At 37.1% G+C, this 26,019-nt stretch overlaps 2 protein-coding genes across 2 annotated transcripts; both read right to left on the bottom strand.

Moving 5' to 3' along the window:
- Positions 1-353: 353 nt before the first annotated feature.
- LOC134745762 (putative inorganic phosphate cotransporter) lies at positions 354-7,691 on the bottom strand. Its single transcript, XM_063679841.1, has 10 exons — positions 7,361-7,691; positions 7,040-7,257; positions 5,231-5,416; positions 4,074-4,212; positions 3,317-3,540; positions 2,533-2,682; positions 2,049-2,181; positions 1,782-1,903; positions 1,104-1,226; positions 354-668 (listed from the first exon to the last, which is right to left on the bottom strand). The coding sequence occupies exons 1-10, from the start codon at positions 7,494-7,496 to the stop codon at positions 501-503; spliced, it is 1,599 nt and encodes a 532-aa protein (XP_063535911.1). The 5' UTR covers positions 7,497-7,691; the 3' UTR covers positions 354-500.
- A 902-nt stretch (positions 7,692-8,593) lies between these two features.
- LOC134745761 (putative inorganic phosphate cotransporter) lies at positions 8,594-21,914 on the bottom strand. The gene is made up of 10 exons (XM_063679840.1): positions 21,806-21,914; positions 21,274-21,485; positions 20,647-20,832; positions 19,874-20,012; positions 19,092-19,315; positions 18,267-18,419; positions 17,598-17,730; positions 17,073-17,194; positions 16,650-16,772; positions 8,594-8,780 (listed from the first exon to the last, which is right to left on the bottom strand). The coding sequence occupies exons 1-10, from the start codon at positions 21,912-21,914 to the stop codon at positions 8,604-8,606; spliced, it is 1,578 nt and encodes a 525-aa protein (XP_063535910.1). The 3' UTR covers positions 8,594-8,603.
- Between the last annotated feature and the right edge of the window lie 4,105 nt (positions 21,915-26,019).

Below are 26,019 nucleotides of genomic sequence, written 5' to 3'. Positions count from 1 at the left end.
CATATCATGTATCGAAGCTAGTAAATACTAATATATACGACAATAATGGAGCACCTCACTTTGACTACTTAACTTAGGTATATCGCAGTAAAATCAAACTATGCTAGTATTATATAACCTAAAATGATACAATTAAATCTAAAATTTTATTACTACACTAAACTTTAGAACTACACTGAATTATAATTATTTTACAGTGCATGTGCTCCAAAAGTTCGTTTCCTACGGAGCCATATCATGCGGAACGTGCTACTTTTCCGCACTAGTGCTTTTTGTTTTCAATTTTTTTTTTCAGTACATATGGTGCTAATTTCTCGCACTAGTGCTTTTTGTTTTCAATTTTTTAATAATTAAACTTATTTGCCATTATATGTTTTTTTTTATTTACTCGCACAATGCATAGTAAAACATTGTATGATACACGTGCGTAAAGATGATTTCCGTACTTGTTGCATAAATAGCTATTAACGTACAAAATGTAGATTTTTCCTTTTCTGTTTCTATAACATTGGCTTTTGCTCTTCATTTGCTATATTTTCTTTCGTATCTTCTTTTGGAGTATTCCATTCCTGTAGCTCAGCTGACCCAATAGCGACATATAATAAATCAGTAATAACGTAAAACCCTGCCGCTACCAAAAACACTTTCCTCCAAAGAAATTCACTCGTCTGAAATTCATAAAACATAATGTTAATGCTCAAAGTAAATCTTGTGATCTTGTATGTGAATAAAACTTACTACATTTATATCCCAAATTAAATTCAGATTCGATGTGAAACATTAGTACGACTTCATCTGAACGAACTGATCTCACTGATGATGCTACGGGTGACTAGAGGGCTGGTTATATCCTTGCCCAGCGAATTGGCATCGCCATTCGGCTATGCTACCAACCTTCTTGGCACCTTACCATCCGACGCCGAGCTCCCATTTTTTACTTGTAAATATGTGTACATAGGTAGATATTTTTAGTTTATTTAATTTAATATTATTTCTGTTTTTATATTTTTAGTATAGCTGAATTCCTTTGTAATAAATGACAAGTATATATCAAAACAACTTCTTCATTTGTCTGTTTCCTGAAAGTTTTTATAAATACTCACAACGTCTTCGATCAGTAAGAACCCTGCAACCACAGGAGCCAGGGACCCGAACAAGTTTGATACGGCGTTGCTAATACTCATCATTGTACCAGCAAAGTTTGGAGCTAAGTCAATGTGGTTCACCTGTGAAGAAAAATCAAAATGCTATATACAATGTGTGGCCTGTAATAGGAGCAAAAAATTAAACTGTAGGCTAATAGCTCCTCAAACTGACCAACATTTGTTCAGCTACTTTTAAAAATAATGAAGACTTTAGACTTCGTATTGTTCATAAAAAATAAAAATTATCTTCAATGTACGCCATTATCATTGTGATTGTCGTTGCCTATCACACCTTAAACATAACAAAATTCGCAATACATTGCGTCTTGGAAAAAACTTTAAAGTGTATTAAAAATCAAAACAAGTTATTTTTAAAAGTCGCTGAACAATTGTTGGTCGGTATAAGGAGTACAGCCTACAGTTTAATTTTTTGCTCCTATTACAGGCCACACATTGTATATGAGTGGACAAGAGGTATGAAACTAACCACATGAGTCTTATATTTTAATAAACTTGTTAAGCAGCTCATCGTAGCGAATTTAGATTTCATATAGGTATTAATTTTTTTTTCAGATACTTAATATAGACATAGAAACGAATGTTCCCTTTGTGTAGAGCAATTAAAGAAGAACTTACATGCCAGCCCAAATGAGCTGCAATCTTGAAAGCGCACGTTAGGACTAGAATAGTTTCTACGACAATAATATCTTTCTTAACGTATGCCAACGAGATTAGCCCAACCGCCGCTGGTATACAACCTGAAAATTTAAAATTTAGGGTAACACCGCTAAAAACGAATATGCATTTTAAATGATCAAAGATAGTCAAAAGAGAAGCATAGTTTTAACAAGACACATAGGTCACAGTTAAGTTGATGAGGTATGTTCAAATTTAAATTCTCACCTAACGAATGCGCCAACTTTCTAGTATTGGTTACACTTAACCACTTTTTCACAATGAGCATATCGGTAAACCAACTGAAAAAGAAATTGGTAAACCACATTACCAAGAAAGGTAATGCTGTTAGAAGGCCATTCTGAAAACAATAAATTCATAATTAGCTAGAAATTCTACTTTATTTCTTCTTAAAGACTAGAGAAATGAAAATTAATTACATACCTATATGTATAAGACAAAAGCATATTTACCTACGTCCGTTACAAAATAATAATATTTTTTTTATTCCTTATAAACATGAGATTTATTTAAAAACGTTACACTTTTAAAATAATATTTCGAATTAATGCTTGACTATCGCTATCTTGTACTTACCTAGTGATAAAAGAATAGAATTCACCCAAAAATAAGGAGCATAGATATTACAACTCAAACAGAATGTTTAGTTAGTTTGTATGATAAATATATAATATGTTTCTAATCAACTTACGGCTTTTATATTGACCTTCATTACTTTGTCCATAAAAGCGGGGACCTCCGTGTACAACGTCACCTGACCCCAGGTCTGACCGATATGCGCTACTACGATAGCGTATAGCGCCTTGCAGCGAAGCAGCTTCTTCCATGGGACTTTAAGGTGCTTCGGAAAAACAAAAATATTTATCATTATATTAACTGTATGGTGCACAATATACTTACAACAATTTACTTACTTACTTAACTTTGTAAAAATCAATCGGTTTAAATTTGTAAACTTACAAAACTTAAAAATATAGCTAAAAATATTTTTCGCAACCATAGCTCGACATAGTTTAAATCATTTTTAGCTTTAAAGTGAAACCAAGCTTACTCTGTAGCGATTTTGATATACGTCAAACTTCTATTAAATTATGACATTTAAAATAACACATACACAGTCTGTGTGCTATGAAAATCGCTGCCAAGTTACCATGGTCTGATGATAGTTATATGCTTTGCTAAACAGTAAAAAAAAATTAACAGTTAAAGAATTTCATAATATATATATTTTTAATGGGGATAGAAAAATTTAAGAGAGTAACAAAAATGATGACATTATTGTCCTATGTACATTAGGCCAGGATTACACTTGTAAGTTTTACTTACGTAAGTAGGGACACAGCTATACTACAGAATGAGATATGAATATCGTTATCTCATTCAAGCAAATAGCTTTGTCCCTACTTACGTAAGTAAAACTTACAAGTGTAATCCTGGCCTTAGATAAGTGAACATAAAATGTAAGTTAATTTTACTTTTCCTGTGCTCCCAGTCTGTCCTAAAGCCTCTTCGATGTACCGCCTCTCAGCAACAGATATTCTTGGGTGCTGGGCCGGCGAATCAGCTCCAAAGAACCACAGAACAGCCCCAACGGACAGTGAAAGAAACCCATAGAAACGAAAAATCCCAGGCCATCCTAGTGGTGAAGCTGCGAGAAATCCTGTTATTGGTAGCCCTAAAACTGTTCCTAATGCTTGACCTGAAATTACAAATACTTTTAACTCAAAAAATGCGATATTAGCCTCAAAAAACTTTCAGAATTGAGTATTGTTTTATTCATCAATCATCATTGACATCTACCTCTATTTAAGAATTTGGCTCCAGTTGGTAGAGCGATTTTCATTTAGTCTAAACAAGCTAACTCTGCATGCATTTGTTACAGGACGGTGTGAAATTGTCATCATAGATGTCAAAAGTCTATGAACATTTTTCGTTTACTGTCACATTTCCGCACTTTGTTCTGTAAAAGTCAGTGCACAGTTAGCTAATATGGACTCTAATCCTGGTCTTTTTTGTTGAATACATGACGAGACGACGTTACTTTTTTTCTTTTACTGGGCTAAAACTTTTATTACTTAAAAAGAAATGTTATTTTAAACCTAATTTTTGTACGTCATTAAAATTTTCTTCAAAAAAGTTTAATAGATTGGAAAAATATTTCTTCCAAAATATTAATCGATAGGAAGAAAGTGTGAATTTTATGGCCTTTTAAAGAAAGTACCTACACTTTACCTCCATATGCAAACGCCGACAATCTGCCGCGTTCCTCCAAAGGCGCCCATTTTCCAAATGCCGTGTGCATGCCTGGTATGAAACAAGACTGACTGAGGCCTTGAATCATTCGTAAAATCACGACAAATACCCAACTTCCCTACAAAAAATTTAATATGTTGTTTAAAATTTTACGTTTCGGGTTAATGCGGACAGCAATTTTTTTTTTATATTTCACTGTACCACACATTACATCAATTATAATTATGCTGGCGCCAATGACCTTCGATCATCTTAGTTTTCTAATGTTTTTTGTAGCTTATTAAATAACATCAACGGCTTTAAGCAATATAGTAAGTATCCCACATTTACTTCAAAGTTCATTGACTTCGAGATGTTTGGCATCAAAGTTGAACAATTTTAAGCCAAAAAAAATTGTGTTATTTAGTTTAAAATGCTAAGCACGCGAAGTATTCCGCGCTGGAATCCTCGTATGACTGTGCTGGTGGCTATCGAGATGGCAGGGCCTTGAGGGTCAGAGACTCGTGCTTTCTTTAAAGAATTAGGGCGTCGTGTGCGCGAGAGGGGCTGCAATCCTCGTTCTGGCTCGTAACTGGCAGGTTTCCATAGCAGTTCAGCGGGGAAACGCAGCGACGATAATGGGGACCTTTGAGCCAGGTACGATTCATGGTGGTCTATTTTAGATTATTTTTTTAATCTCATTATAATTATTATTATTTTGACTAATTAATATATTGTGCTTTAGTTGACTTGTTTAAAATCTGTGACTAGTTTTAGAGACGTCAAAGATGAACCAAAATATGTAGATTTTGTATATATAAGATCCTACACAGCAATCTAGTCACGAAAAAAAGTGTTTTTTATACAATGTTTAAAAACATCATAAGTTCATTTCATTTGAAATCTGGCAGACATAAATGGAGATAAAAGATTGAAGAACCGATAGCCGTTTGTCTTATAATTATTTCTATAGTGCAAATGTAGGAGTAACGGCTCAAAAATTGTAAAAAATCGATGAAAACCGCGGGGAGCCCCTACCCAAAAAATTTACAATTAAAGTTGTCTTATTGATAAATTAATGTAGATTGACACATTAATGCTAAACAATTTTAAGAAAGTAAAAATATCCAGATACTTAATTAAATTATTAGACTCACATAATACGCCGCCCATGGAGTGCAAAATGATACCACCCCATTTATTACCAGCGCACCGGTAAGAAGATACCTGGTACCATACCGGTGAGCTATTTGACCTGCTGGTATCTGCAAAATCATGTATCCCCACGAGAATGCTGCTAATATGTAGTCCTGAGTTGTTTTGTTCCATCGAAATGTTGGGTACTGAAATGGTAACAAAAATAGCTAAACCATTTAATATAAAGTGCGTTGGGGTAAGTACTCCGTAATTCCGAATCACGTGTAATGTTTGTAGTGCTGGCAACATTGTTTCAACTCTGCCATTTATTTGTGCCCCTTTGCTTAGTGGTCAATAGAGTAAATGTGTGCTAAGAAAAAAACTGTCAATGGTGGTACGAGTATTATTGTCTACAATCTTACCCCATCTCCCGTAACTTGTAACCGTGACCTAATAAAACTAGTCACAAATTAAATCACTTTTCATTTTGTGTAAGTGGCCATGTCGCTCAGACGCATAGTTTTCGAAATATAATCGAAAAACCGAAAAATTTAACCTTCTAACCTCCTTCTCCCCCCCAGCACTAGGGTTATGGTCGGGGACTTTTGATATGTTCATCTCCTAACTAGTCCAAACAAAGCTACGAAGTCAAAAATTGTGTTCCTAGCATTTCCCTCTATACCTTCTTATTGCTTGGCCTATGTTTGCTAGTATGTGATTTACAATGTTTTAAAACCATTTCATGATGTACCTTAATACAAAAAAAAACTCCGCTCTATCGTATTATTATTATTAATTCTTTATTTCAGATAATTATTTTATCCATAGAATTGGTAGTTTGGCTTATGACTACGTTAGTTACTTACTACTACTAAATTAAATTATTTAACTATTGACTTTATGATTAGATTAAATAAGTTATTTAATTGATAATTGTATCCATTCCTCAATTCAATTCAATCAATTATATTATGTAAAGAAACACCACGCTGCGTTCTAAAATATTACTCTAGTTTCATAAATAAAGTAATTAATACGTTAATTACATTAATACAAATTCATTGTATGCTATATTAAACTTCACTCTCAAAAATTTCAACCATTTTACATATTCGGATAAATAGTAAGATTTTTTTAAATAACAAATTATAAAAATTAACTTTATATTAAATTTAAGGCAGAGTAATATTTTTACGTGTTTATAATAATTCAATTTAACTTATACTCATAGATGTTTTTCCGGAACTACAACCAGACAACGTTGACAAAGGAGAATAAATCCTTTGTTTAATTATATGTAAATAATAAAGATATAATACAATCAAGATAAATTTATTTACCTAATGATTGAATGCTACCGTTTCTTTAACAGATCTGAGGGCCTTGTCAATCATTTGCGCCGTAGCGAACGAAACGCTAATGTCTCTCTGTCGCACTAACTCGCATGGAAGAGTTCGCTATGGCGCAAACAATTGGCATCTTGGTTAGGCCCTCTGATACATTGAAGCTGACCTTAAAACACTGGGAACCTTGAAGTTTGTTTGCACACGTGTTAATGAGGAGGCAAAATTACAGAAATTGGGAAGGAATGAGCATCGCACTTAAAAAAAAAAGGTTTATTTGACTTTGCCAAAATGCCCATAAAATAATCATTTTATTAAAAGAACTTTATCTGTATTTGCAAATTAGGTGTGCATTTAAAGTATTTAGATTGACTTGGTAGTTTACCCAATATAATTTGGTTAATTATTACAATTATGTGTTATAAAAGAATATAACTATTTATGTTTATAAATCATTAAAAATAATAATAACAATTTGGTACTTACTGGTTCAGTAAACAAAATTCCATTTAGAAGTCCAACACTTCCGATCTCCGTTTGATTATTTTCTTGAATATCAATTGTAGAATTAGATATATCTGATTTTTTATCATGGCCACTATGCACCATGGCAACCAGAGCTACTCCCATGCAAGTTCGCATGCTGTAAGCTACCATCAGACAGACGAACAGAAGGGCAGCTTGCTGATGTCGGCAGCCGTATCCTAAAGAATCGTAATTTGACATCACACTTTATAAACAATATTTATATCAGATCTCTGTTTAATACATGAAACCTTCAATATTTGCCAATCTCTTAAAACCCACCTATATGTTTCGGTTTGTCGCATAGAGTTATTTGAGTTTCATTTTTCTCTACAACAACACGGTTTTTCCTTTCAGCGTCTGTTTCACTATGAAGTAAGTCTTTTTCGAATGTTTTTCCATTTTCCAAATTAGACATTATACACTCTCAAAAGTTCTAAGTACAAGTTAGTACCTAGTCTATTACCTAACTGTCAGTATTTCCTTAGTCAGGCGTATGTTATACACGTTTTCTTATCATATCAAATAATATGACACCACTTTATAAATATATTGTCATAGTTTTATTTATTTAAACTTTTGTTTGAGTTCATTGGTAATGAATACAAAGAATTAAAAACCGGACAAGTGCGAGTCGGACTCGCCCACCGAGGGTTCCGTACGCTTTAGTATTTGTTGATATAGCGGCAACAGAAACACATCATATGTGAAAATTTCAACTGTCTAGCTATCACGGTTCATGAGATACAGCCTGGTGACAGACAGACAGACAGACGGACAGAGGAGTCTTAGTAATAGGGTCTCGTTTTTACCCTTTGAGTACAGATCCCTAAAAATGTCTCAGGAAAATTAGCATGCATTCGCAGAAAGAAATGCTCCAGAAGATGTTATTTTCCTTATGAATATTTCACCAAAATAATATAAAACAAGATTTTTTTGTCCAGTTTCTTAATAATTTTAGCAATGTTGGTTTTTAATTCTCAGTGTCAATATTAACTCTTGTTGTAGTCTTATCTGAAAAGCGTATACTTACTTAAATTATATATCATCAGGATGTGTACTTGTCATCATCATCACCATAACTTAAGAGATTTACTCTTGTCGGTGGAGTAATTGCCAGTCCTTTCTTTTGGCTCTGTAGCTGATGAGAAAGATATTTGACATTTCATAAGCAGTAAGTATCGTGGTCAGACAATACAGTTTTTTTTTGTTTAAAAATGTAAAACAATGTGTAACGGACAGAAAATTTTATTTGAAAATTAATCCTAATTTATATTCTTTCAGATACAAGTAACACAAACAAACAGCACAAAGATATTTTAACTCGAGCGTACAATCATGTTAAGAGGATCAACAATTATTACACAACAACAATAACATTTCGTGGCACTCTCTTTTTATGTTTCTCTGTTTTGTATAATTTTCTATTTTTGTTTGTGCTCACGAATAAATTATTTCTATTCTATTTTATTTAATAATTATTTACTACCTAACACCAAATTAACACTATTCTGAAAAAACTAAATCATATAGTATGTAGCATTGGATTTTCTTCTCCTGTCTCTATATTTCTTCTCGTTTCTTCTTCAGGGTCATTCCATTTTTGAACCTCAGCTGAGCCAATTAAAAGGTATATCAAATAAGTTACCAAATAAACCCCACCTGCAATGAAAAATAACTTCCCCCAAAGATGCTGGCTTGTCTGTAATTGAAAAAAAATACATGACTAGTTGACTTATAAGTTATGTTATTGTTTTCAACCTCTGTTCTATTTATGATTGGCATTATTAAATACTAGCTTTTTCCCGCGACTTTGTCTGCGTGAAATCAGTAGGTATAGTGCCTGGATAAAGTGTAATAGCAAACATTCAATTTGAGCATAAGCTTAATTGCTTACATCAATTATCAGGCAATTCATAAACTCTCTCAATTCCACCCCCCTTTTCACTATCTTTAGGGATGATTTCCGACATAAAAACTATCCTATGTCCTTCCCCTGGACTCAAACTATCTCTATGACAAATTTCAACTAAATCGGTTCAGCGGTTTAAGCGTGAAGAGGTAACAGACAGACAAACAGACATAGTATGGAGGTATGGATAAATATAGTAGAGCTCGACCTGGAGAGAAAAATGTTCACTTGGTATGATGTAAACCCAACTTCTCCTGTATTAATGATTATATTATAATAGTTTAAATTATTTATCATTCCAATACTCGTACTTGGTGCGCGAGCAAGGGAAATTATGTGTCAGTTACATTGGCATTATTAACTTGTACGATATTCATTTGTTTCATCCAGTGTCCGTCTGTTTAATAATAAAGATAACAAGGAGTCGAACTAAAGCGGTAACATCAAGCGCACGACCACCACCCCCGCCCGCCTCGTCCAGTCCCTCGTCCACATCGTCGTCAGGCGACGAGTTTGCAACGGCGCCTGACACAGACGGATCCAGCGACGAGAGCGGGCCGCCGCCGCCGCCGCCGCCACTACCACCTGCGCGACGAAGGCGGCCACACGCTGCCGGCACGCTTGGGGCCTGCGGGACATCCTGCCCCGCCCACGGCTCCCGCTGCCGGTGGTGTAGTGCGTCGCATGCGATGGACTCAATCGATGAATGAGAACGTCATGCGCGCCTACTATGGGCTACAGTGGGGGGAACCCGACTGTCCGCGTATCGTTCAAGGATACTGCCTCTGTTTCAGGCTCTTGAACCTACCATCACCGTATCGGAGCAGCGACTATCGGATCAGGTGCGCGTCATTCAACGGTTAAAGCGGTTGGATGACGCGACACTTGATCAGCTTCGCCAGGAGGCTCTCTCTGCTCGCGCGGACTCTACTTCGGTGCGAAATCTGCCCGCCACGTCGCCGGATCCGGTGCCCGCACCCGACCTGGCACCGGGGGTGCCGTGGGTTGATTTCAATACCGACGATGGGGACTGTGCGAGTGTGAGTACTTCTGCTAATGAGCAACTTTGGAGGAGGACTTTGGAAGAGGCGATTACGCAGTATCGTGCCACAACCAACTCTAGGCCACGATTACCACGTCTGCCTATGAATAGACGCAATCTAGCGCTAGTGGGAGCCCTAAACGCTTTACTAGAGCCACATTTACGGACTAGTAAAGATTTAGAAGATACGCACTCGATCATGTACTGCGGTGCCATCGCGGCGTGCCGTGTTGCTCGAGTCAAGTTTCCGGACGCTGAACGTGCACCTAGGACCGCCGGAGGTGTCCCTGCATGGCAAGCGCGGATCGAGCGACGTATCAGCTCGTTTAGGACTCTCATTGCAAAGCTGATCTGCTTTAGGGGGGGCAATAATCGCCCCCGAGTAATGCGTTTTGTGAACCAGGCGTTCGCGGGGACGGATATCAGGCCCCGCGACTACATGGCCAATGTCACAGAGCGCGTCGACTTTCTAAAGCAGAAAGTCTATGCATGGGCAAACCGTATTCGCCGCTACAGAGAGCGTGTGGATCGATTCCAACAGAATCGTCTTTTCCAGAGTGACCAAAGGAAGGTGTACCGAAGGTGGGAGGAAACCAACCTTCGCGCGTCCGACACGCAGACGCCGGATGCTACTGTCATGACTGACTTCTGGCGTAGCATCTGGTCGGTGCCTGTCGGACACACCGAGGGGAGTTGGATGAGTGTTGTTGAACATGAGTGCGAGTCCATCGAACCTATGGGGGCAGTCACCATCAACCCCGATGACATAAGTTGTGTCATCCGCACGGCCCAGAACTGGAAAAGTCCTGGGCCGGATGGATTGCACAACTTCTGGCTAAAATGGTTCCGATGCTCGCACGCCTGCTTGGCAGCACAATTTCAACAAGCCCTCGAGCTTGGTTCTCTCCCACCTTTCTTAACAACTGGTGTCACCTTCCTGCTCTACAAGTCCGGTAGTACCACGGAAGCGAAGAACTACAGACCCATCACGTGCTTGCCTACACTCAACAAGCTTCTTACATCCATTTTGAGAGTAAAAATCAACGCGCATATTGTCGCAAACAATATTTTGGCCTCCGCTCAAAATGGATGTAGGGTTGGGTCCCGTGGTACTAAAGAGCTCCTCCTCATAGACATGACCATATGCCAACAAGTTCGTCGGAACGGGGGGGCCCTCTCGGCCGCCTGGATTGACTATAAGAAGGCCTATGATTCGGTGCCTCACTCATGGCTGAAAAGGGTATTGGAGTTGTATAAACTTGATGCAGCTTTAATATCCTTCCTAAGTGCATGTATGAGGCAGTGGATCACAGTCCTTCGTCAACCAGGTGGTGGGAATGACCGTCCTGGCCCGCAGGACTTTATAAGGATCGAGCGAGGAATATTTCGGGGTGACAGTCTGAGTCCCCTGTGGTTCTGCCTAGCTCTGAATCCCCTCAGCACCCTGCTGAAAGAGGGTGAAGTCATTTCTCACCTTCTGTACATGGATGACCTCAAACTATTTGCGCCAAATAACCAAGACTTGATGGTGCTACTGAAAACCACAGAAGTTTTCAGTACCGCCATCAGAATGGAGTTTGGTGTCGATAAATGTGCGGTTATGCATGTACAGCGGGGGAAGGTTGTAAGTACAACAAATTTACAACTTTCTGAGACTATGTCTTTCAGATCTATCTCTGAATCAGAAACCTATAAATACCTTGGTATGTCACAGTCGTTAGGTATTGAGGATGAGGGTATAAGACGGACGGTGAAGGAGCGCTTTTTCAGTCGGCTCACAAAAGTCCTTAACAGTCTTTTGTCAGGAGGCAACAAAGTGCGCGCCTTCAACGCCTGGGTAATGCCCCTACTCATATACTCCTTTGGCATACTAAGGTGGACTCAGACCGAGCTGGATGCCCTGGATCGGAGGGTCCGGCTACTGCTCACCACACACCGTATGTTACACCCACGCTCGTCAGTTATGAGATTGTACATCCCACAGAAGTGTGGAGGCCGAGGCTTCCTAAACGCCAAAGATCTCCACAACCGCGAGGTGTGCAATCTCAGGAATTATTTCCTTAACAACGAGTGTGGGATACATTGTGACGTGGTGACAGTAGACAAAAAACTCACGCCGCTCTCCTTGGCAAACGAGAACTGGCACAAACCTGTGGTACAAAGTACTGCGGACCGCAAGGCGGTATGGAAGGATAAGCAGCTACACGGGCGGTTCTACAAGGCCCTCACGGGACCCGATGTAGACCTGCTCGCGTCGGTGAACTGGTTACGATCCGGGGACCTCTTCGGAGAAACCGAGGGTTTTGCCTGTGCAATTGCGGACGAAGTTATGATGACGAACAACTATCGGAAATATATCCTGAGGGACGGTACGGTCGACATTTGTCGGGCATGCCGCCGTCCCGGAGAGTCACTCAGGCATATCATTTCCGGTTGTTCTCATCTTGCTAACGGCGAGTACTTGCACAGACATAATCTCGTAGCCAGGATTATTCACCAGCAGCTTGCTCTTCTATATGGCCTTGTGGACCGCGAAGTACCGTACTACAAGTATTTACCTGTGCCAGTTCTCGAGAATGGTCGTGCCACGCTCTATTGGGATCGGTCTATCATCACTGACAGGACTATTGTAGCCAATAAGCCTGACATCGTGCTGATAGATCGAACGCAGCGCCGAGCTGTGCTCGTCGATGTCACCATCCCCCATGATGAGAATCTCGTGAAGGCCGAGAAGGACAAGTCCAGCAAGTACCTAGACTTGGCTCACGAGATAACCGCCATGTGGAATGTTGACTCGACGATCATTGTTCCTATAGTCGTGTCAGCGAACGGTCTCATTGCGAAGAGTCTCGACCAACACCTAGAGAGACTCTCGCTGGGTGGTTGGATCAAGGGTCAGATGCAGAAGGCGGTTATCTTGGACACGGCGCGGATAGTCCGCCGGTTCCTCTCTCTGCGGCCCTGACCACCGGCAGCTTGGGCCTTGCCCCGCTGCCGGCGGTACCCTAGGTTAGGTTTTTTATAATGTGTTTATATATTTTTTGTAATGTTTTGTAAGTGTTTTTGTATTTTACTTTTATATCCATATTATAAAAACCTAGCCTAAGATGAAAGATAAATAAAGAGAATAATAATTATAATATATTCTTTATTGTGCATAATTAAAACAAATTTAGATACATTATAATTAACATAGCGAACTAAGCAACAACAGGCGGTCTTATCGCTAAAAAGCGATCTCTTACAGACAACCTTCAGGTAGTAGAATTTACCGTATGGAAGAAATAAATGGGTAGAAAAATAAACGGATAACAAGAGTAGGAGTTTTTTTTTTTAATAAAATCAGCACAGATAAATATATAACAATATACATACATAAATAGTTAGGTGCATACATATTAAAGATCATACTATTAAATATTAAAAATAAATACATATATAAATATCAATACATATACATACATATATAATATAGCAGAGATAGTAATCGAATGGTTAACAAGCTTAAGGAAGTGACAGATAGTGCATTTTAAGTTGAGCCTTAAAAATAGGAAGCGATTTAGCATGTCTTAGATCAGACGGCAGAGCATTCCACAACCGAATCGCTTGGAAGGTGAAGGAATCCTTATAGAATTTAGAAGAAGTAGTAATTTGGGCAAGCAGATAATTCTTGGAGCATCTTAAAGAAGAAAGGTATTTGAAGTGCTCTTTTAGGTACAGGGGGGTAGTGGGGTTGAAGAGTATACCATACAGGAGGGCTAGAATGTGAGAATTGCGTCGCAAACGTATGGGAAGCCAATTGAGCTGCGAACGGTAATAGGAAACATGATCATATTTTCGCAGGCCATAAATGAAACGGATGCATAAATTTTGAAGACGTTCAAGTTTATTAATCTAAAATGGGAAGGAGCAAAGCTTGAGCTAGCGCAATTTTGGTTGAGAGTGGTAAAAAGTTACGAAGCCGCCGTAGAGATCCTACAGCAGCAAACATTTTCCTACTAACCTCATTGATCTGAGGGATCCAAGACAGAGTACGGTCCATAATTATGCCTAAATTTTTGACGACTTGAATAGGGAATCTCTATGCCGTTAAAAACTATTTTAGGTATGTTGGAAAAATCTATTCGGGAAATTAATTTTGAACTACCTGTAATGATAGCCTGCGTTTTAGATGGATTAACGTTAAGTCCATAACGATGACTCCAATCTAAGATCGATTCTAAATCATTATTCGTAGTATTAATAACTTGTGGCAAATCGTCAAGCACACCCTGCGAATATATTTGTAGATCGTCAGCATACAAATGGTAAGAAGAGACAATATTCCTAGTAATATAATTAATAAACACTGAAAAGAGAAGTGGGGATAGGACGCCACCCTGCGGAACGCCGGCAAGAGTGCTACACCATGAGGAATGAGAACCTTCTACCTTTATTCTTTGCCGACGGCCAACAAGGTAGCTTCTAAACCAATTGAGAACCGGAGGAGATATATTAAGTGAACACAATATTGCAACTAAAATGTCAAAATCGACGGTATTAAAGGCGTTACTGAAATCTAACAATGTTAACACTGTCACCATCCTTTTGTCCATCCCCGCTCGGGTGTCATCAGTAATTTTAATAAGTGATGTGGTCGTACTATGACCGGAGCGGAAACCAGATTGGAAAGGGTTCATGAGATTATTTCTATTTAAATAAGAAGTCAGCTGTTGATGGACTAAGCGCTCAAGAACCTTGGAAAGAAAGGGAAGATTAGAAATAGGACGGTAGTCAGAAAAGGATGAAGGTTTGGACTTTTTGGGAAAAGGAATTATATATGCTTCCTTCCAAAGCGTTGGGAAAATACTAGTAGAAATTGAACTATTAAGGATGTGGGTAATTATAGGAACAAGGAGGTCAAGGAGCGGGAGGATCATATTACGGCTCACATTGTCAACGCCAACAGCATTGGAGGATATCGATAGTATGTTCTTCCTAACATCACATTCCGAGAAATCAGTAAAAGAAAATTGAGACGAGGTAGAAGCAGTGAAGTTAGAAAGAAGGTTTAGAGTCTGAGTCTTGACTGGCCCACTGAAGGTGGCAGAAGCGGAGAAGTGTTGGTTCAGGAGATCAAGGTCTACATCATTAGTCACAGCGGGTTGCTGAAATTTCCCTACTCCTAAAGTCCTAAGAAACTTCCAAGTCTTAGAAGGTTCGCCATTTTCGATAGAACAATGAATGTGACGTCTTTGGGCGTCACGACATACTGTGCTACATCGATTACGCAACGTATGGTATTTGTCCTTGTTCCTGTCTGACGGGTTTATCCTATATTTTGCTTTAGCTAGGTTTTTCTTAGCAATCAAAGATCGTATGCTGTCGGTCAGCCAGGGAGCCGGGAGATGCTTAATCTTAACGGGGCGTATTGGTGCATGAATATCATAAAGCTGTGATAAAAGATAATTAAACAAAAGGAGCTTAACATTAATGTCACTAGCCTCAAATATCACACTCCAATCAATCTGAACAGCATCATCACACAATCTTTCAACACTCATTCTACCAAAACTGCGCTGCAACAGGATTCTAGGCTTAGGTTTTGGCGGCCGAATTTTATAGGACAAGAGAAGCAAATCGTGGTAAGAGAATTCCACCGCCGGGTATTGCTCGTATTTAACAACATGGCTTGGAGAAGAAACAAGAGTGAGATCCAGTAAAGAAGGAGAACAGTTAGGAAAGTGGTGAGTAGGCCCAGAAGGAAGGATGGCTAGGTCGCAAGCGCGTGCTAAGGAATTCAATGAATTAGATCGGAAATCATTTTTTAACAAACAGGTGTTAAAATCGCCCATAATGATATGGTGATTGAATGAAGGCTTAAGGTCTTCGAGAAGTTTCTCAAGTGAAGAAAAGTAATTTATATGCATAGAAGGTGAATAAAAAAACACCTAGAAGAACCTTTGTGTGGGATAAGGAAATATCAAGAAATAAATACTCGGCTTCGTTGGAACAAGGGGGTGACATACTAATGATAGAAAAAGGAATATGAGATCGAAGATAGATGGCAACCCCACCACCGCCTCTACCAGAGCGGTCGTTCCGCACCAACTGAAATCCTGGCAAGGAATACGAGGTGGTCGGTAAACATGGTTTGAGCCATGACTCAGAAACAAGAATGGCATGTAAGTTATTTAAATCTAGAGGTAATAAAAGGTCATTATAATGGGCGGGAATACTCTGGGCGTTGATATGTACAACATTAAAGTTTTTAGGCACGTTATTTAGTTGTCCGTCAAGTATGTCATGAAGGGAGGGAGGGAGACTGTGAAAGCTGTCTTCGCTGCCGGACGAAAATGAAATATACTTTAAAGTTTAACGAGTTTGACTAAACCCAACTCATCTCATTTTCATCATCAGTGGCATACCTAGGCGTGAGCGAATGGAGCCTTTGCCTACGGCCTCGCACTTAGGGGAGCCTTGCAAAACCAACCTTTTTATTACCTTGGGAAAACACATTGAAAATGGCCTTTCAGATGTGGTTTTCGCCTACGGCTAGATTGGTTCACGCTACGCCTCTGTTCATCATCATCTCATTTTCATCTGGCCATATTTGACAATTAATTAAAAATACTTACAACATCCTCATTAAGTACGAGTCCAGCAATTACGGGTGCCACGGTAGAAAACACTTGTGTTATAAAGTTGCTAATGCTTATCATGGTGCCAGCAAAGTTTGGAGCTAAATCGATGATATTTACCTGTCACCAAAAAAATAGTAAGATTCCAAGCCAAAGAAAAACTATGGACAGCTTTAAATATTTTATTAGTTACTTTAACTAGGTTACAAAAAGCATTATTTTTTGACCGGTGAAGATAAGGTTGGATTAATTGTTTATTGTTTATTCATGGAGTTCCAACAGCTAATCGTCATTACTCGGTTTTCGTTCGAAATATGCAACTTAGGTAGGGAATAAATAGCCTGAATAAAACCAAGAGGTTATATTTTAATTTAAATCAAGCCCTTCTCTCATTGAAAAATGCAATTAAATTTTACTTACAAAAAATCCCGAAAATACTGCCGTCTCAAAAGCGCAAGTGAGGATTAGAATCGTCTCCACGACAATAATGTCCTTCCTCACGTAGGCAAGAGACAATAGTCCTAATATCGTTGGAATAGTACCTGAAACCGAAAACATATCGGTCTTAGAAATTGCCAAGAAACTAATCGTCAATCAAACAATTATTGATTTTTAAATGTTATGTAGTTGTCAAAATACCCACTAGGTTAATAGGGTCTAATGTTTATGGTACTGATTTTTTTACATTTTGATATAATAATTTAATTGTGTAAGTAATTTGGATGTTCTGTTATCCAAAATAAATATTATCGTTTTTTATAAATATTAAACATCTATGACGACGTATATTTATTTATGCGTATAGACGTGCGATGATGTGGCGAGTGGTGTAAAATAGAAGAGGATTAATTGCTCAGCAGTAGAACATAAAATAGGCTATATAAAAATAGATTAATTAAATAAATAAAAAATCAAAATAAAATAAAAACAAATTAATTAAAATACCTATACTTTGAGCTAATTTTCTAGCATTGATGACGGAGAGCCACTTCTTGACAATAATCATATCGATGAACCAACTAAAGAAAAAGTTGGTAAGCCACATAACAAAGAAAGGTAATGCTGTCAAAAGGCCGTTCTGAAAATAATTCATATTGTTAAATGTTTTTAGCTACAGCGTAAAATCTATCTATAATTCAACAAAAAATCCTAATTATATTTTAAATACCTTCGTAAAATAAAATGTAGGTACACATTGCCTCAAATGGATTACGTTCAGATTAATGGGCTTTATCCATGGAATGTAGGTAGTGTAGTACTTAATATAGCTAATTGGTTGCAAAAAACTTCGCGTTACCACAAAGGATATTAAATTTCCACAGTAGTGATTTTAAGGCATATCACTACATAGTATAAAACAAAGTCGCTTTCCGCTCTGTATGTATGTCTGTCCCTATGAATGCTTAGATCTTTAAAACTAGGCAACGGATTTTGATGCGGTTTTTTTTGAATAGATAGAGTGATTCAAGAGGATGGTTTATATGTATAATTTGTAAAGGTTTTGTGTAAATAAAGAAGCCGGGGCGGGTCGCTAGTTTTCACTAAAATTTCTTAACTATTTTTCTAAAACAGCTAGTAAACAAAGTATTGCCATAAAATAGATTATCAACTTACAGTTTTAATATCAACCTCCATTACTTTGTCCATAAAGGATGGAATCTCAGAGTACATTGTTATGTGAAACCACCCCTGACCGATATGGGCTATTACGACAGCGATCATCCCCCTACAGCATAGTAACTTTTTCCAAGGAACTTGGAGATGTTTCTGAAATGCATAGACATATTATATACAAGTAGTTATAGACGTGCCACCGAGCGACCGGGGGTATGAGAAAGAATATTCATAAATTAAATGTATACTACGCAATTTATCCGGTTTGCATGTCCAATGTCTTTTCTCTTTCACTCTTATAAATTTCGGTATTTCGCCATAGCCTCCTTGCTATGATGCTAACATGATGCCATAAAATGCCCGGTCGGTGATAAAAACAAAGCATGGCACTATTTTCTCTTTCCTCTTATAGGAATTGCAATAAGACTATGTTTCTCTATCAAAAAGTGTCAGGCCCTTGCTGAAATGTGATATTGTTTTTTTTTTCAATTATTACATACACTAAAATAGGTATGTATTTAAATAGGAGTAGTATTTAAATCTCTAGTAGGATAATTCTAAAACAAAATTTATATCAGGTTTTTTTTTGTTTTCAGAACAGGCATGTCAGTCAGAACTGACAAAATGTCAATGACAAATGAGTAAAGGCTACTTTCACCATTCACTAATCTGGGGTTAACCGGTTAAACCTGGAGTTACCATGGTTACCAGTACAATTTGATACTGATGGGATAACGGTTTAACCAGTTAACCCCGGGTTACTGGGATGGTGCAAGTGGCGCAAAATCTACAAAAAGTAGAAAAAGAAGATGAGTAATGCCTGACCTTCCTTTTGTCCCCAGTATTTTTCAGAGCCTCTTCGATGTATTGTCTCTCAGCAACAGAAATTCGCGGATGTTGTCCTGGTGAGTCAGCTCCAAGGAGCCAGAAAATGATCGCGATGGACAGTGATAACAGCCCATAGAAGCGGAAAACTCCTGGCCATCCAACAGGCGAAGCTGCTAAGTAACCTGTCAATAGTAGCCCCACGACTGTTCCTAAAGGTTGCCCTAAAAGTATTTTTTAATAATGTTTTCGGCGCAACCAGCTGATTGGAACTGGTCAAGACAGTATTCAATAAACAAAAGCACTTTGATACGGTTGCACCATCCACAGTGGATGAAATGATAAACATTCTCATCTGAGAACTGAAACTTCACATATTTTCTACCAATATTAGTTACAATTACAGACAAGGCGAAGAGTGAAGATTTGTAGAGTGTATGTAGACTGTAAATAAGAAATTTCTCGCTTCAAATATTCCATTATCGTAGTACGATACAAAAATGTCATCAAGTTACTCTGGCCTAGCAAAATCACATGACTTTATGATATGCGATAATTCCTAGGAGATTCGCGTATAAAACCTATATAAATGTATGTCAAAGATAAAAATTCTCTTACTATTGTGTTATTATCAGTCTTAAAAAGAAAACTTAATACCTACTAATTTCGCATACGAGTTTCCCATACTTTGTTTCTAAATATGCAATCATCAAACTCGGTTCATTATCTTAGCCATGAAATAGTTGCTGACAAATAAGAGTCAATTTGAAGGCAATGTTTACCTCCATATGCAAACGCTGTCAATTGGCTTCGTTCTTCTAACGGCGCCCATTTTCCAAATGCCCTGTGCATACCTGCTGTGAAACAAGACTGGCCTAAGCCTTGAATTATCCGAAGAACCAAGACAAATATCCAACCTCCCTGAAAATCATGATAAAAGTTCGCATCAGAGAATAATTATGAATTAATTATTAAGTACAAGCAGATAAAAAAATACGAAACTAAGGTGGGGTTTATTTTGCTCGGGGCAAGACTAACATTATGAGGGTTCCATACAAGTGATAGTCTTACAGTTTTGATTAATTCACGACCGGTCTGGCCTAGTGGATAGTGACCCTGCCTGTGAAGCCGATGGTCCTTGGTTCGAATCCCGGTAAGGGCATTTATTTGTGTGATGAACAACAGATATTTTATTTTATTTTATTTTTTTATTTAAGAAATATTATAGATATTTGTTCCTGAGTCATGGATGTTTTCTATGTATTTAAGTATTTGTATAAGTATTATATATATCGTTGTCTGAGTACCCACAACACAAGCCTTCTTGAGCTTACCGTGGGACTTAGCTAATTTGTGTAAGAAAGTCCCTATAATATTTATTTATTTATTTATTCACGGTTAGCTTCACTAGACTTATAAGTCAAAATATCGGGAGCTCGAATACAATACAAAACGTGCCCTTTGAGGATATAAAATTATATTATAAGATCTCAATGCCTCTTGAGTAGTTTTTTTTCTAACGTTTAAATTAAAACGATTACCGCCTAAAACTTACGTAACAAGCCGCCCATGGAGTGAAAAAAGAAATTAATCCATTTATGACCAATGCGCCAGTAAGAAGGTACCGCGTACCAAACCGGTGAACGATTTGGCCTGCCGGTATCTGAAGGATTACGTATCCCAATCCAAATGAAGCCAAAATGTAGTCCTGTGCCTTTTTATCCCAATGAAGTGTTGGAAACTGTAAAAAAAAGATCGGACATAAGAGTCAATACTTTGACAAAAAGTCTCGGCGTCAAAAGTTTGAAAAATATTGTTTTAGCTCGTTTGAAATTTGAAGCATGTGTATTTTGTGTTCTTTTTTTTCCGGTAAATGTCAACGTGTGGCGTATCATTGAAACACGTCCTTAAAAAATAGTCTTGGATAAGTGAATACTTTTGAAAATATGAAAGTTCAAAACAACATTGTGGAAATACGTGCTCGGATTCTAACTTATAATCTGGGCGTTGGTACAGGAACTCTGTGATAAAGCAACGCGACCTATTTGTTTTTAGATTTGTAAGAATTATCTCCATGAGCATTAGTTGCCCGATAAAAGAAAAGTACAGTCAGCTTCAAAAACTTGCATCAAACATGTTTTTTTTTTTCAGAAATAACTTATTTTTAAAAAAGTTCACTTACCGGTTCATGAAAAAAAATTCCATTGAAAACTCCGACGTTTCCTATTTCTGATTTATTTTCAACTTCTTTTGTTAAATTCGTAATATTAGTGCGGTCATCATGATTACCATGCATCATAGCCACCAAAGCTACTCCTATAAACGACCTTAAGCTGAATGCTGCCATATAACAAAAAAACAACAGTACCGTCTGCTGATGTCGGTACCCGTATCCTAAAAATAAGAAACAAAACATTCATTCCAATTTCTGGATTAAGAAACTAATTGTTCATGAATTATTTCAACGATATATCAAATAAAATAAATGGCTCTTATTTCTTGAAACATAATAATAAGAGTTTTCTGGTGTATCATCTTATTTAACTATATTTAGTATAAAAATTGAGTTTTTTTTAAGCAGGTGTCTTAGGATAAACGTTTTAGTAAAAACATTTTTTTTTCATAGAACCTCTTCTAAAATAATTGAAAGTTGAAATAAGGAAAACAGTAAAAACGTTAAAATAATTTTAATGAACCATAATATATGAACTTACCCATTTTCACTGGTTTTTCGGATACAGTAAAATGAGCGATAGAGCGTGTCTTTTCCTTTTTGTGCGATGTTTTTTCATCATAATTGTTTCCATCTGAATTAATCATCATCTAAAAATGGTAACTATACAAAAGTATTTTATCTATAGAATGATTAATCAATGAAATGCCTGTAATTATATAATGTATTTGTGCTGTTTGTACATACTACAACTTGTTCTTCTTTGTCGGCACACTCTTGTCAGAGCGGTCATACACACATACATACATACAGTATATACTACAACTTACATAGCTTAAAATTATTGTTGTAACTCACTGTTAAAAATAACTTCTGAATTCCCCATCGTTAGGACCTCAAACACTCTCCAATATTTTGCCTACTATGGGTATTTTACCCTATTAAGGCGAAGTCAAAGCTATAACGAATTTAACCTAATTTATTTGCAGTTTTTTACACATTAAGCAATATTTCATTTCACACACATTTTTTTTATTTCAGTAATGGTAACATGAAAATAATATCCACCACAATTTTATGTACTTACAAATATCGCTTGGGTTTTCGACTAAACTCGTTTCAACTGCTAGGTACATCTGATCAAATACGCCGCCCAATTCAATGGCGTCAATTCAAATACTGTCCATACTAGATATTATATAAAGTATGAGTAACGTATGAATTGACCTTTATATATACGAAGCTAAGGCTATCAGCTAAACGGTAGGCCTTAGTTTCATACATATATGGGTCAACTCAATGCATACGTTGCTAATGTTTTTATAAGTATTAAATGCAACAAAATGAGTTTAAAAACCCACATATTATGATATGATTGGTTCTAACTGTTAGAAACCCATAAAAGTAGGGATACAATACAATATAAATACATACAAAGTACTCTTTATTGCACACCTCAATAGAAGAAGACAATACAAAATAAAACTGTAACACAAGCAGAGGTAAACAACAGGCGGTCTTATCGCTAAAAAGTGATATCTGGATAGTTTTTTTTGGATTGAACTTGGCCAAAGTATCTAATAACATATTTTTTTTAACGATTGCAGCGCCATTTATCGGTCCAGTAATTACTGAATTGGAATACTTACTTACTTCGCTGGCTCAGCGACCCGAAGTGGATCTTGGCCTCCGATCATAGACATAGTATATAAAACCCTCCGATACTAGGTTTCGCCATTCGTTCCTATCCTGAATTGAACTGTGACTGAATTGGAATAGTCAATTTTTTTAAATTGTTTGAAGTAAAAAAAAAAACCACGATTTGAATCCTCTCCCGTTCTGAAATTGAAATATATCGGACATATTTATTAATTTTAAATTACATTCATGGCGCATCCCCATTCCTGATTGAAAACTAGAATAAAATAATAGTTATTGAACATAATTATCTTTCGGAATTTTTCCCACAATAGAACGACAAACAATGCACAAACTTCAAGTGAAGCCTTAGTATAGCTTCCAAGTCTTTGTAGGAGCCCGAAGGCAATCGAATTAATTTCCATTTTAAGTGCTAAGAGACTGCAAAATCGACAAAGAGTGGGGATTGGTGGAAAACAAAAGAATCGCTGAAAGCCGCACCGACCACGATGAAACCACAATACAAGTTAAGCTCGGGGAGACATTTTGTTTTATATTTACAAACTTTTATTGGAATCCTAATAATAAGTCACTGTTTCTGCATACATTATATGAGTTTTGCAAATATCCTTATGACAAAACTTCCGTCAGACACAGACATATTAAACATATACAACAACAACATACTTTTTTTTTATTTTTATTAATAACGACACGACGACGAGATTAAATATATTAATGTCGAGCGTTTTTCGACTTTAAATACTTGAGTGACCCGTTATTATATGACACATGTTGAATTTTATAACAAAATCTAGTAACATAGATAGCAAATGAGCAAGTTATCACAATACTGTAGATATTAAAATAATATATGAAAATAACTAAAATAAACTAAAACTTGAAAGTTTCAAAATGTAAGTTATTTTTTAACTTCCAAAAAGGATAAAAGTAAGGGTATTCGATTCCTTACATTTCATCCAAAAAAAAGACTGTATGGCAACTATATGTATACATAAACGCAATATTTCACCGACAAAAACGCTATTTTCTTGTTTTATCCATAAATTCAAGATGGGCTCTATGTGACCTTGACGTCCGTCATGTTCACTTATCGTTTTTTTAGGAGCGTTTTGCGAGTCAAGTACTACTGTCGGACTTTGACTATCATTTGTGACTTTTGTATTGCTTTAATGCAATGGGTCCCATATAGACATTTGATCCTAAAAATAAACCTGATCGATTGATGCCATTAGCCAAATCTGTCATCTAGCCTATTTACATTGTTACAATGAGTAAAACTATGCAGGTTCATGGAACTAAGGAATAATCTGCAGAAGTAAAGGGTAAAAGCGAATCTGTAAAAAAAATCAAATCTGAAATGTTTGTATTTTAATTTCTGCTTATTGTCTTTTATTATTTTCTTGCCTTAAAAATGAACTACGAATAAGTAACTACTACAATTCTCTAAGAAATATAGTTGATTATTTGTTACTTGAATAATGCCTATTTTTTTTATTTTGAGTTAACTTTCTTGAAATTTTATTGAAATGCATAGTGTTATTGTATGCTGTTAAATATACCTAAATTTTCCACGTGTCTTGTAATAAAATTACGCGTATTTAATGCTTCTACGTATTTTTAACTAGCTGACAGAAACAAGCAAAGTACTAGTGAATTAGAATTCATAAACTTTTATTACGGAATTTCACACTTTACTTACTGCTTACTATCGGTGCTATCTGAGAGGCTCCTGGGAAAAGTTACAGCTGCGGATCTAATGCAACTCTTCACTCCGTTAATAGTTGGCAATCGACTATTCTAACACAATTAATAGGCATACACGTAGCCTACGAAAATAGGGACTACGTTTGTATGGAGAAGCGTTCGTCCACTATCCTCTTAAGTTCAATAAATAACAAATTCTTAGCACTGCGGACTATTAATTTTAGGGATTATTTCATTAAAATATGAAGTTTTCATTTATTGTACACGAAACTAATTATCAAGCTCCGCACGCACTTGATGTACATTTTCTATTTTTGGATATATCTGGTTAATTATTTTTTAACATTATATAGAGGAGATTCACAGTCACTTGGTATGTGTTTTGGAATAATCCATTCAGTCATTTTCAATTTAGAGCAGTTAAAAGTCAACCTGTGGATTGTGAAACTTTTGAACGTTTGCTTATAATTTATTAGACCAACACGATTTTCACTCATAATTTTAAAACTAACACAGGACTTAATCGCGTACAAACTTACGTTTATTTATGGCCTGACGTTTCGAACGTGACGTTATGTTCGTGGTCACAGGCAGACTGGCGAGGAATTGTATCAACATCTTCTTGCCGCGCGGGGGAAAATGAGGGACAGGGGATTTCGTCTTCGTGGAATCTAGTAATTAGCAAATGTAAGGGGGAAAAAACATCCCACCACATACCATCAGATGTCGTGAGTGTTGTGTGTAGGCAAAGTGACAACCCTAGCGTACAAGTTAATAATCAAGATCAAGTGCGGGTAGTTCGCAAAACCCGCGCGGCAAGAAGATGTTGATACAATTCCTCGCCAGTCTGCCTGTGACCACGAACGTAACGTCACGTTCGAAACGTCAGGGCATAAATAAACGTAAGTTTGTACGCGATTAAGTCCCGTGTTAGTTTTAAAATTATTAGACCAAGTAGTGAAAATGTTACAGTATGTTAGATATTTGTGATCTACTCACAAAGCCCTTTCATTTGGTACCCCACATCATGTGGGCCACATGGTATGTTTAAAAGAAAAAGGTAAAAACTTTGTACTGCCGATTTTATGACGTCACAGCAACTACACCCATCACTTTCGCGCTTGTCATCTAATTTTTTTTATTCAGGACATCATACTGAATGTACAGCCGGCCTACTACTATACTGAATGTATCGCTAAGACAACGAAACGATTTGTGTTTATCTATCACTTCCATATTAGTGCGACAGTGACAGTTGCGTTTCGATCGCTACGGAGCGTAAGCGATTGGCGGCCTGATACCAAATATACCCATGTCTGAGACGACATGAGCGAAAAGTAACCTAAAGCCTGTTCGGCAACCCTACTAGGAGATGATGGATAGTATTCG

The sequence above is a fragment of the Cydia strobilella genome, chromosome 12, assembly GCF_947568885.1.
Source record: "Cydia strobilella chromosome 12, ilCydStro3.1, whole genome shotgun sequence".
NCBI lineage: Eukaryota > Metazoa > Arthropoda > Insecta > Lepidoptera > Tortricidae > Cydia > Cydia strobilella.
The sequence above is the reverse complement of the archived record's forward strand: the minus strand, read 5'-3'. Positions and strand labels throughout refer to the sequence as shown.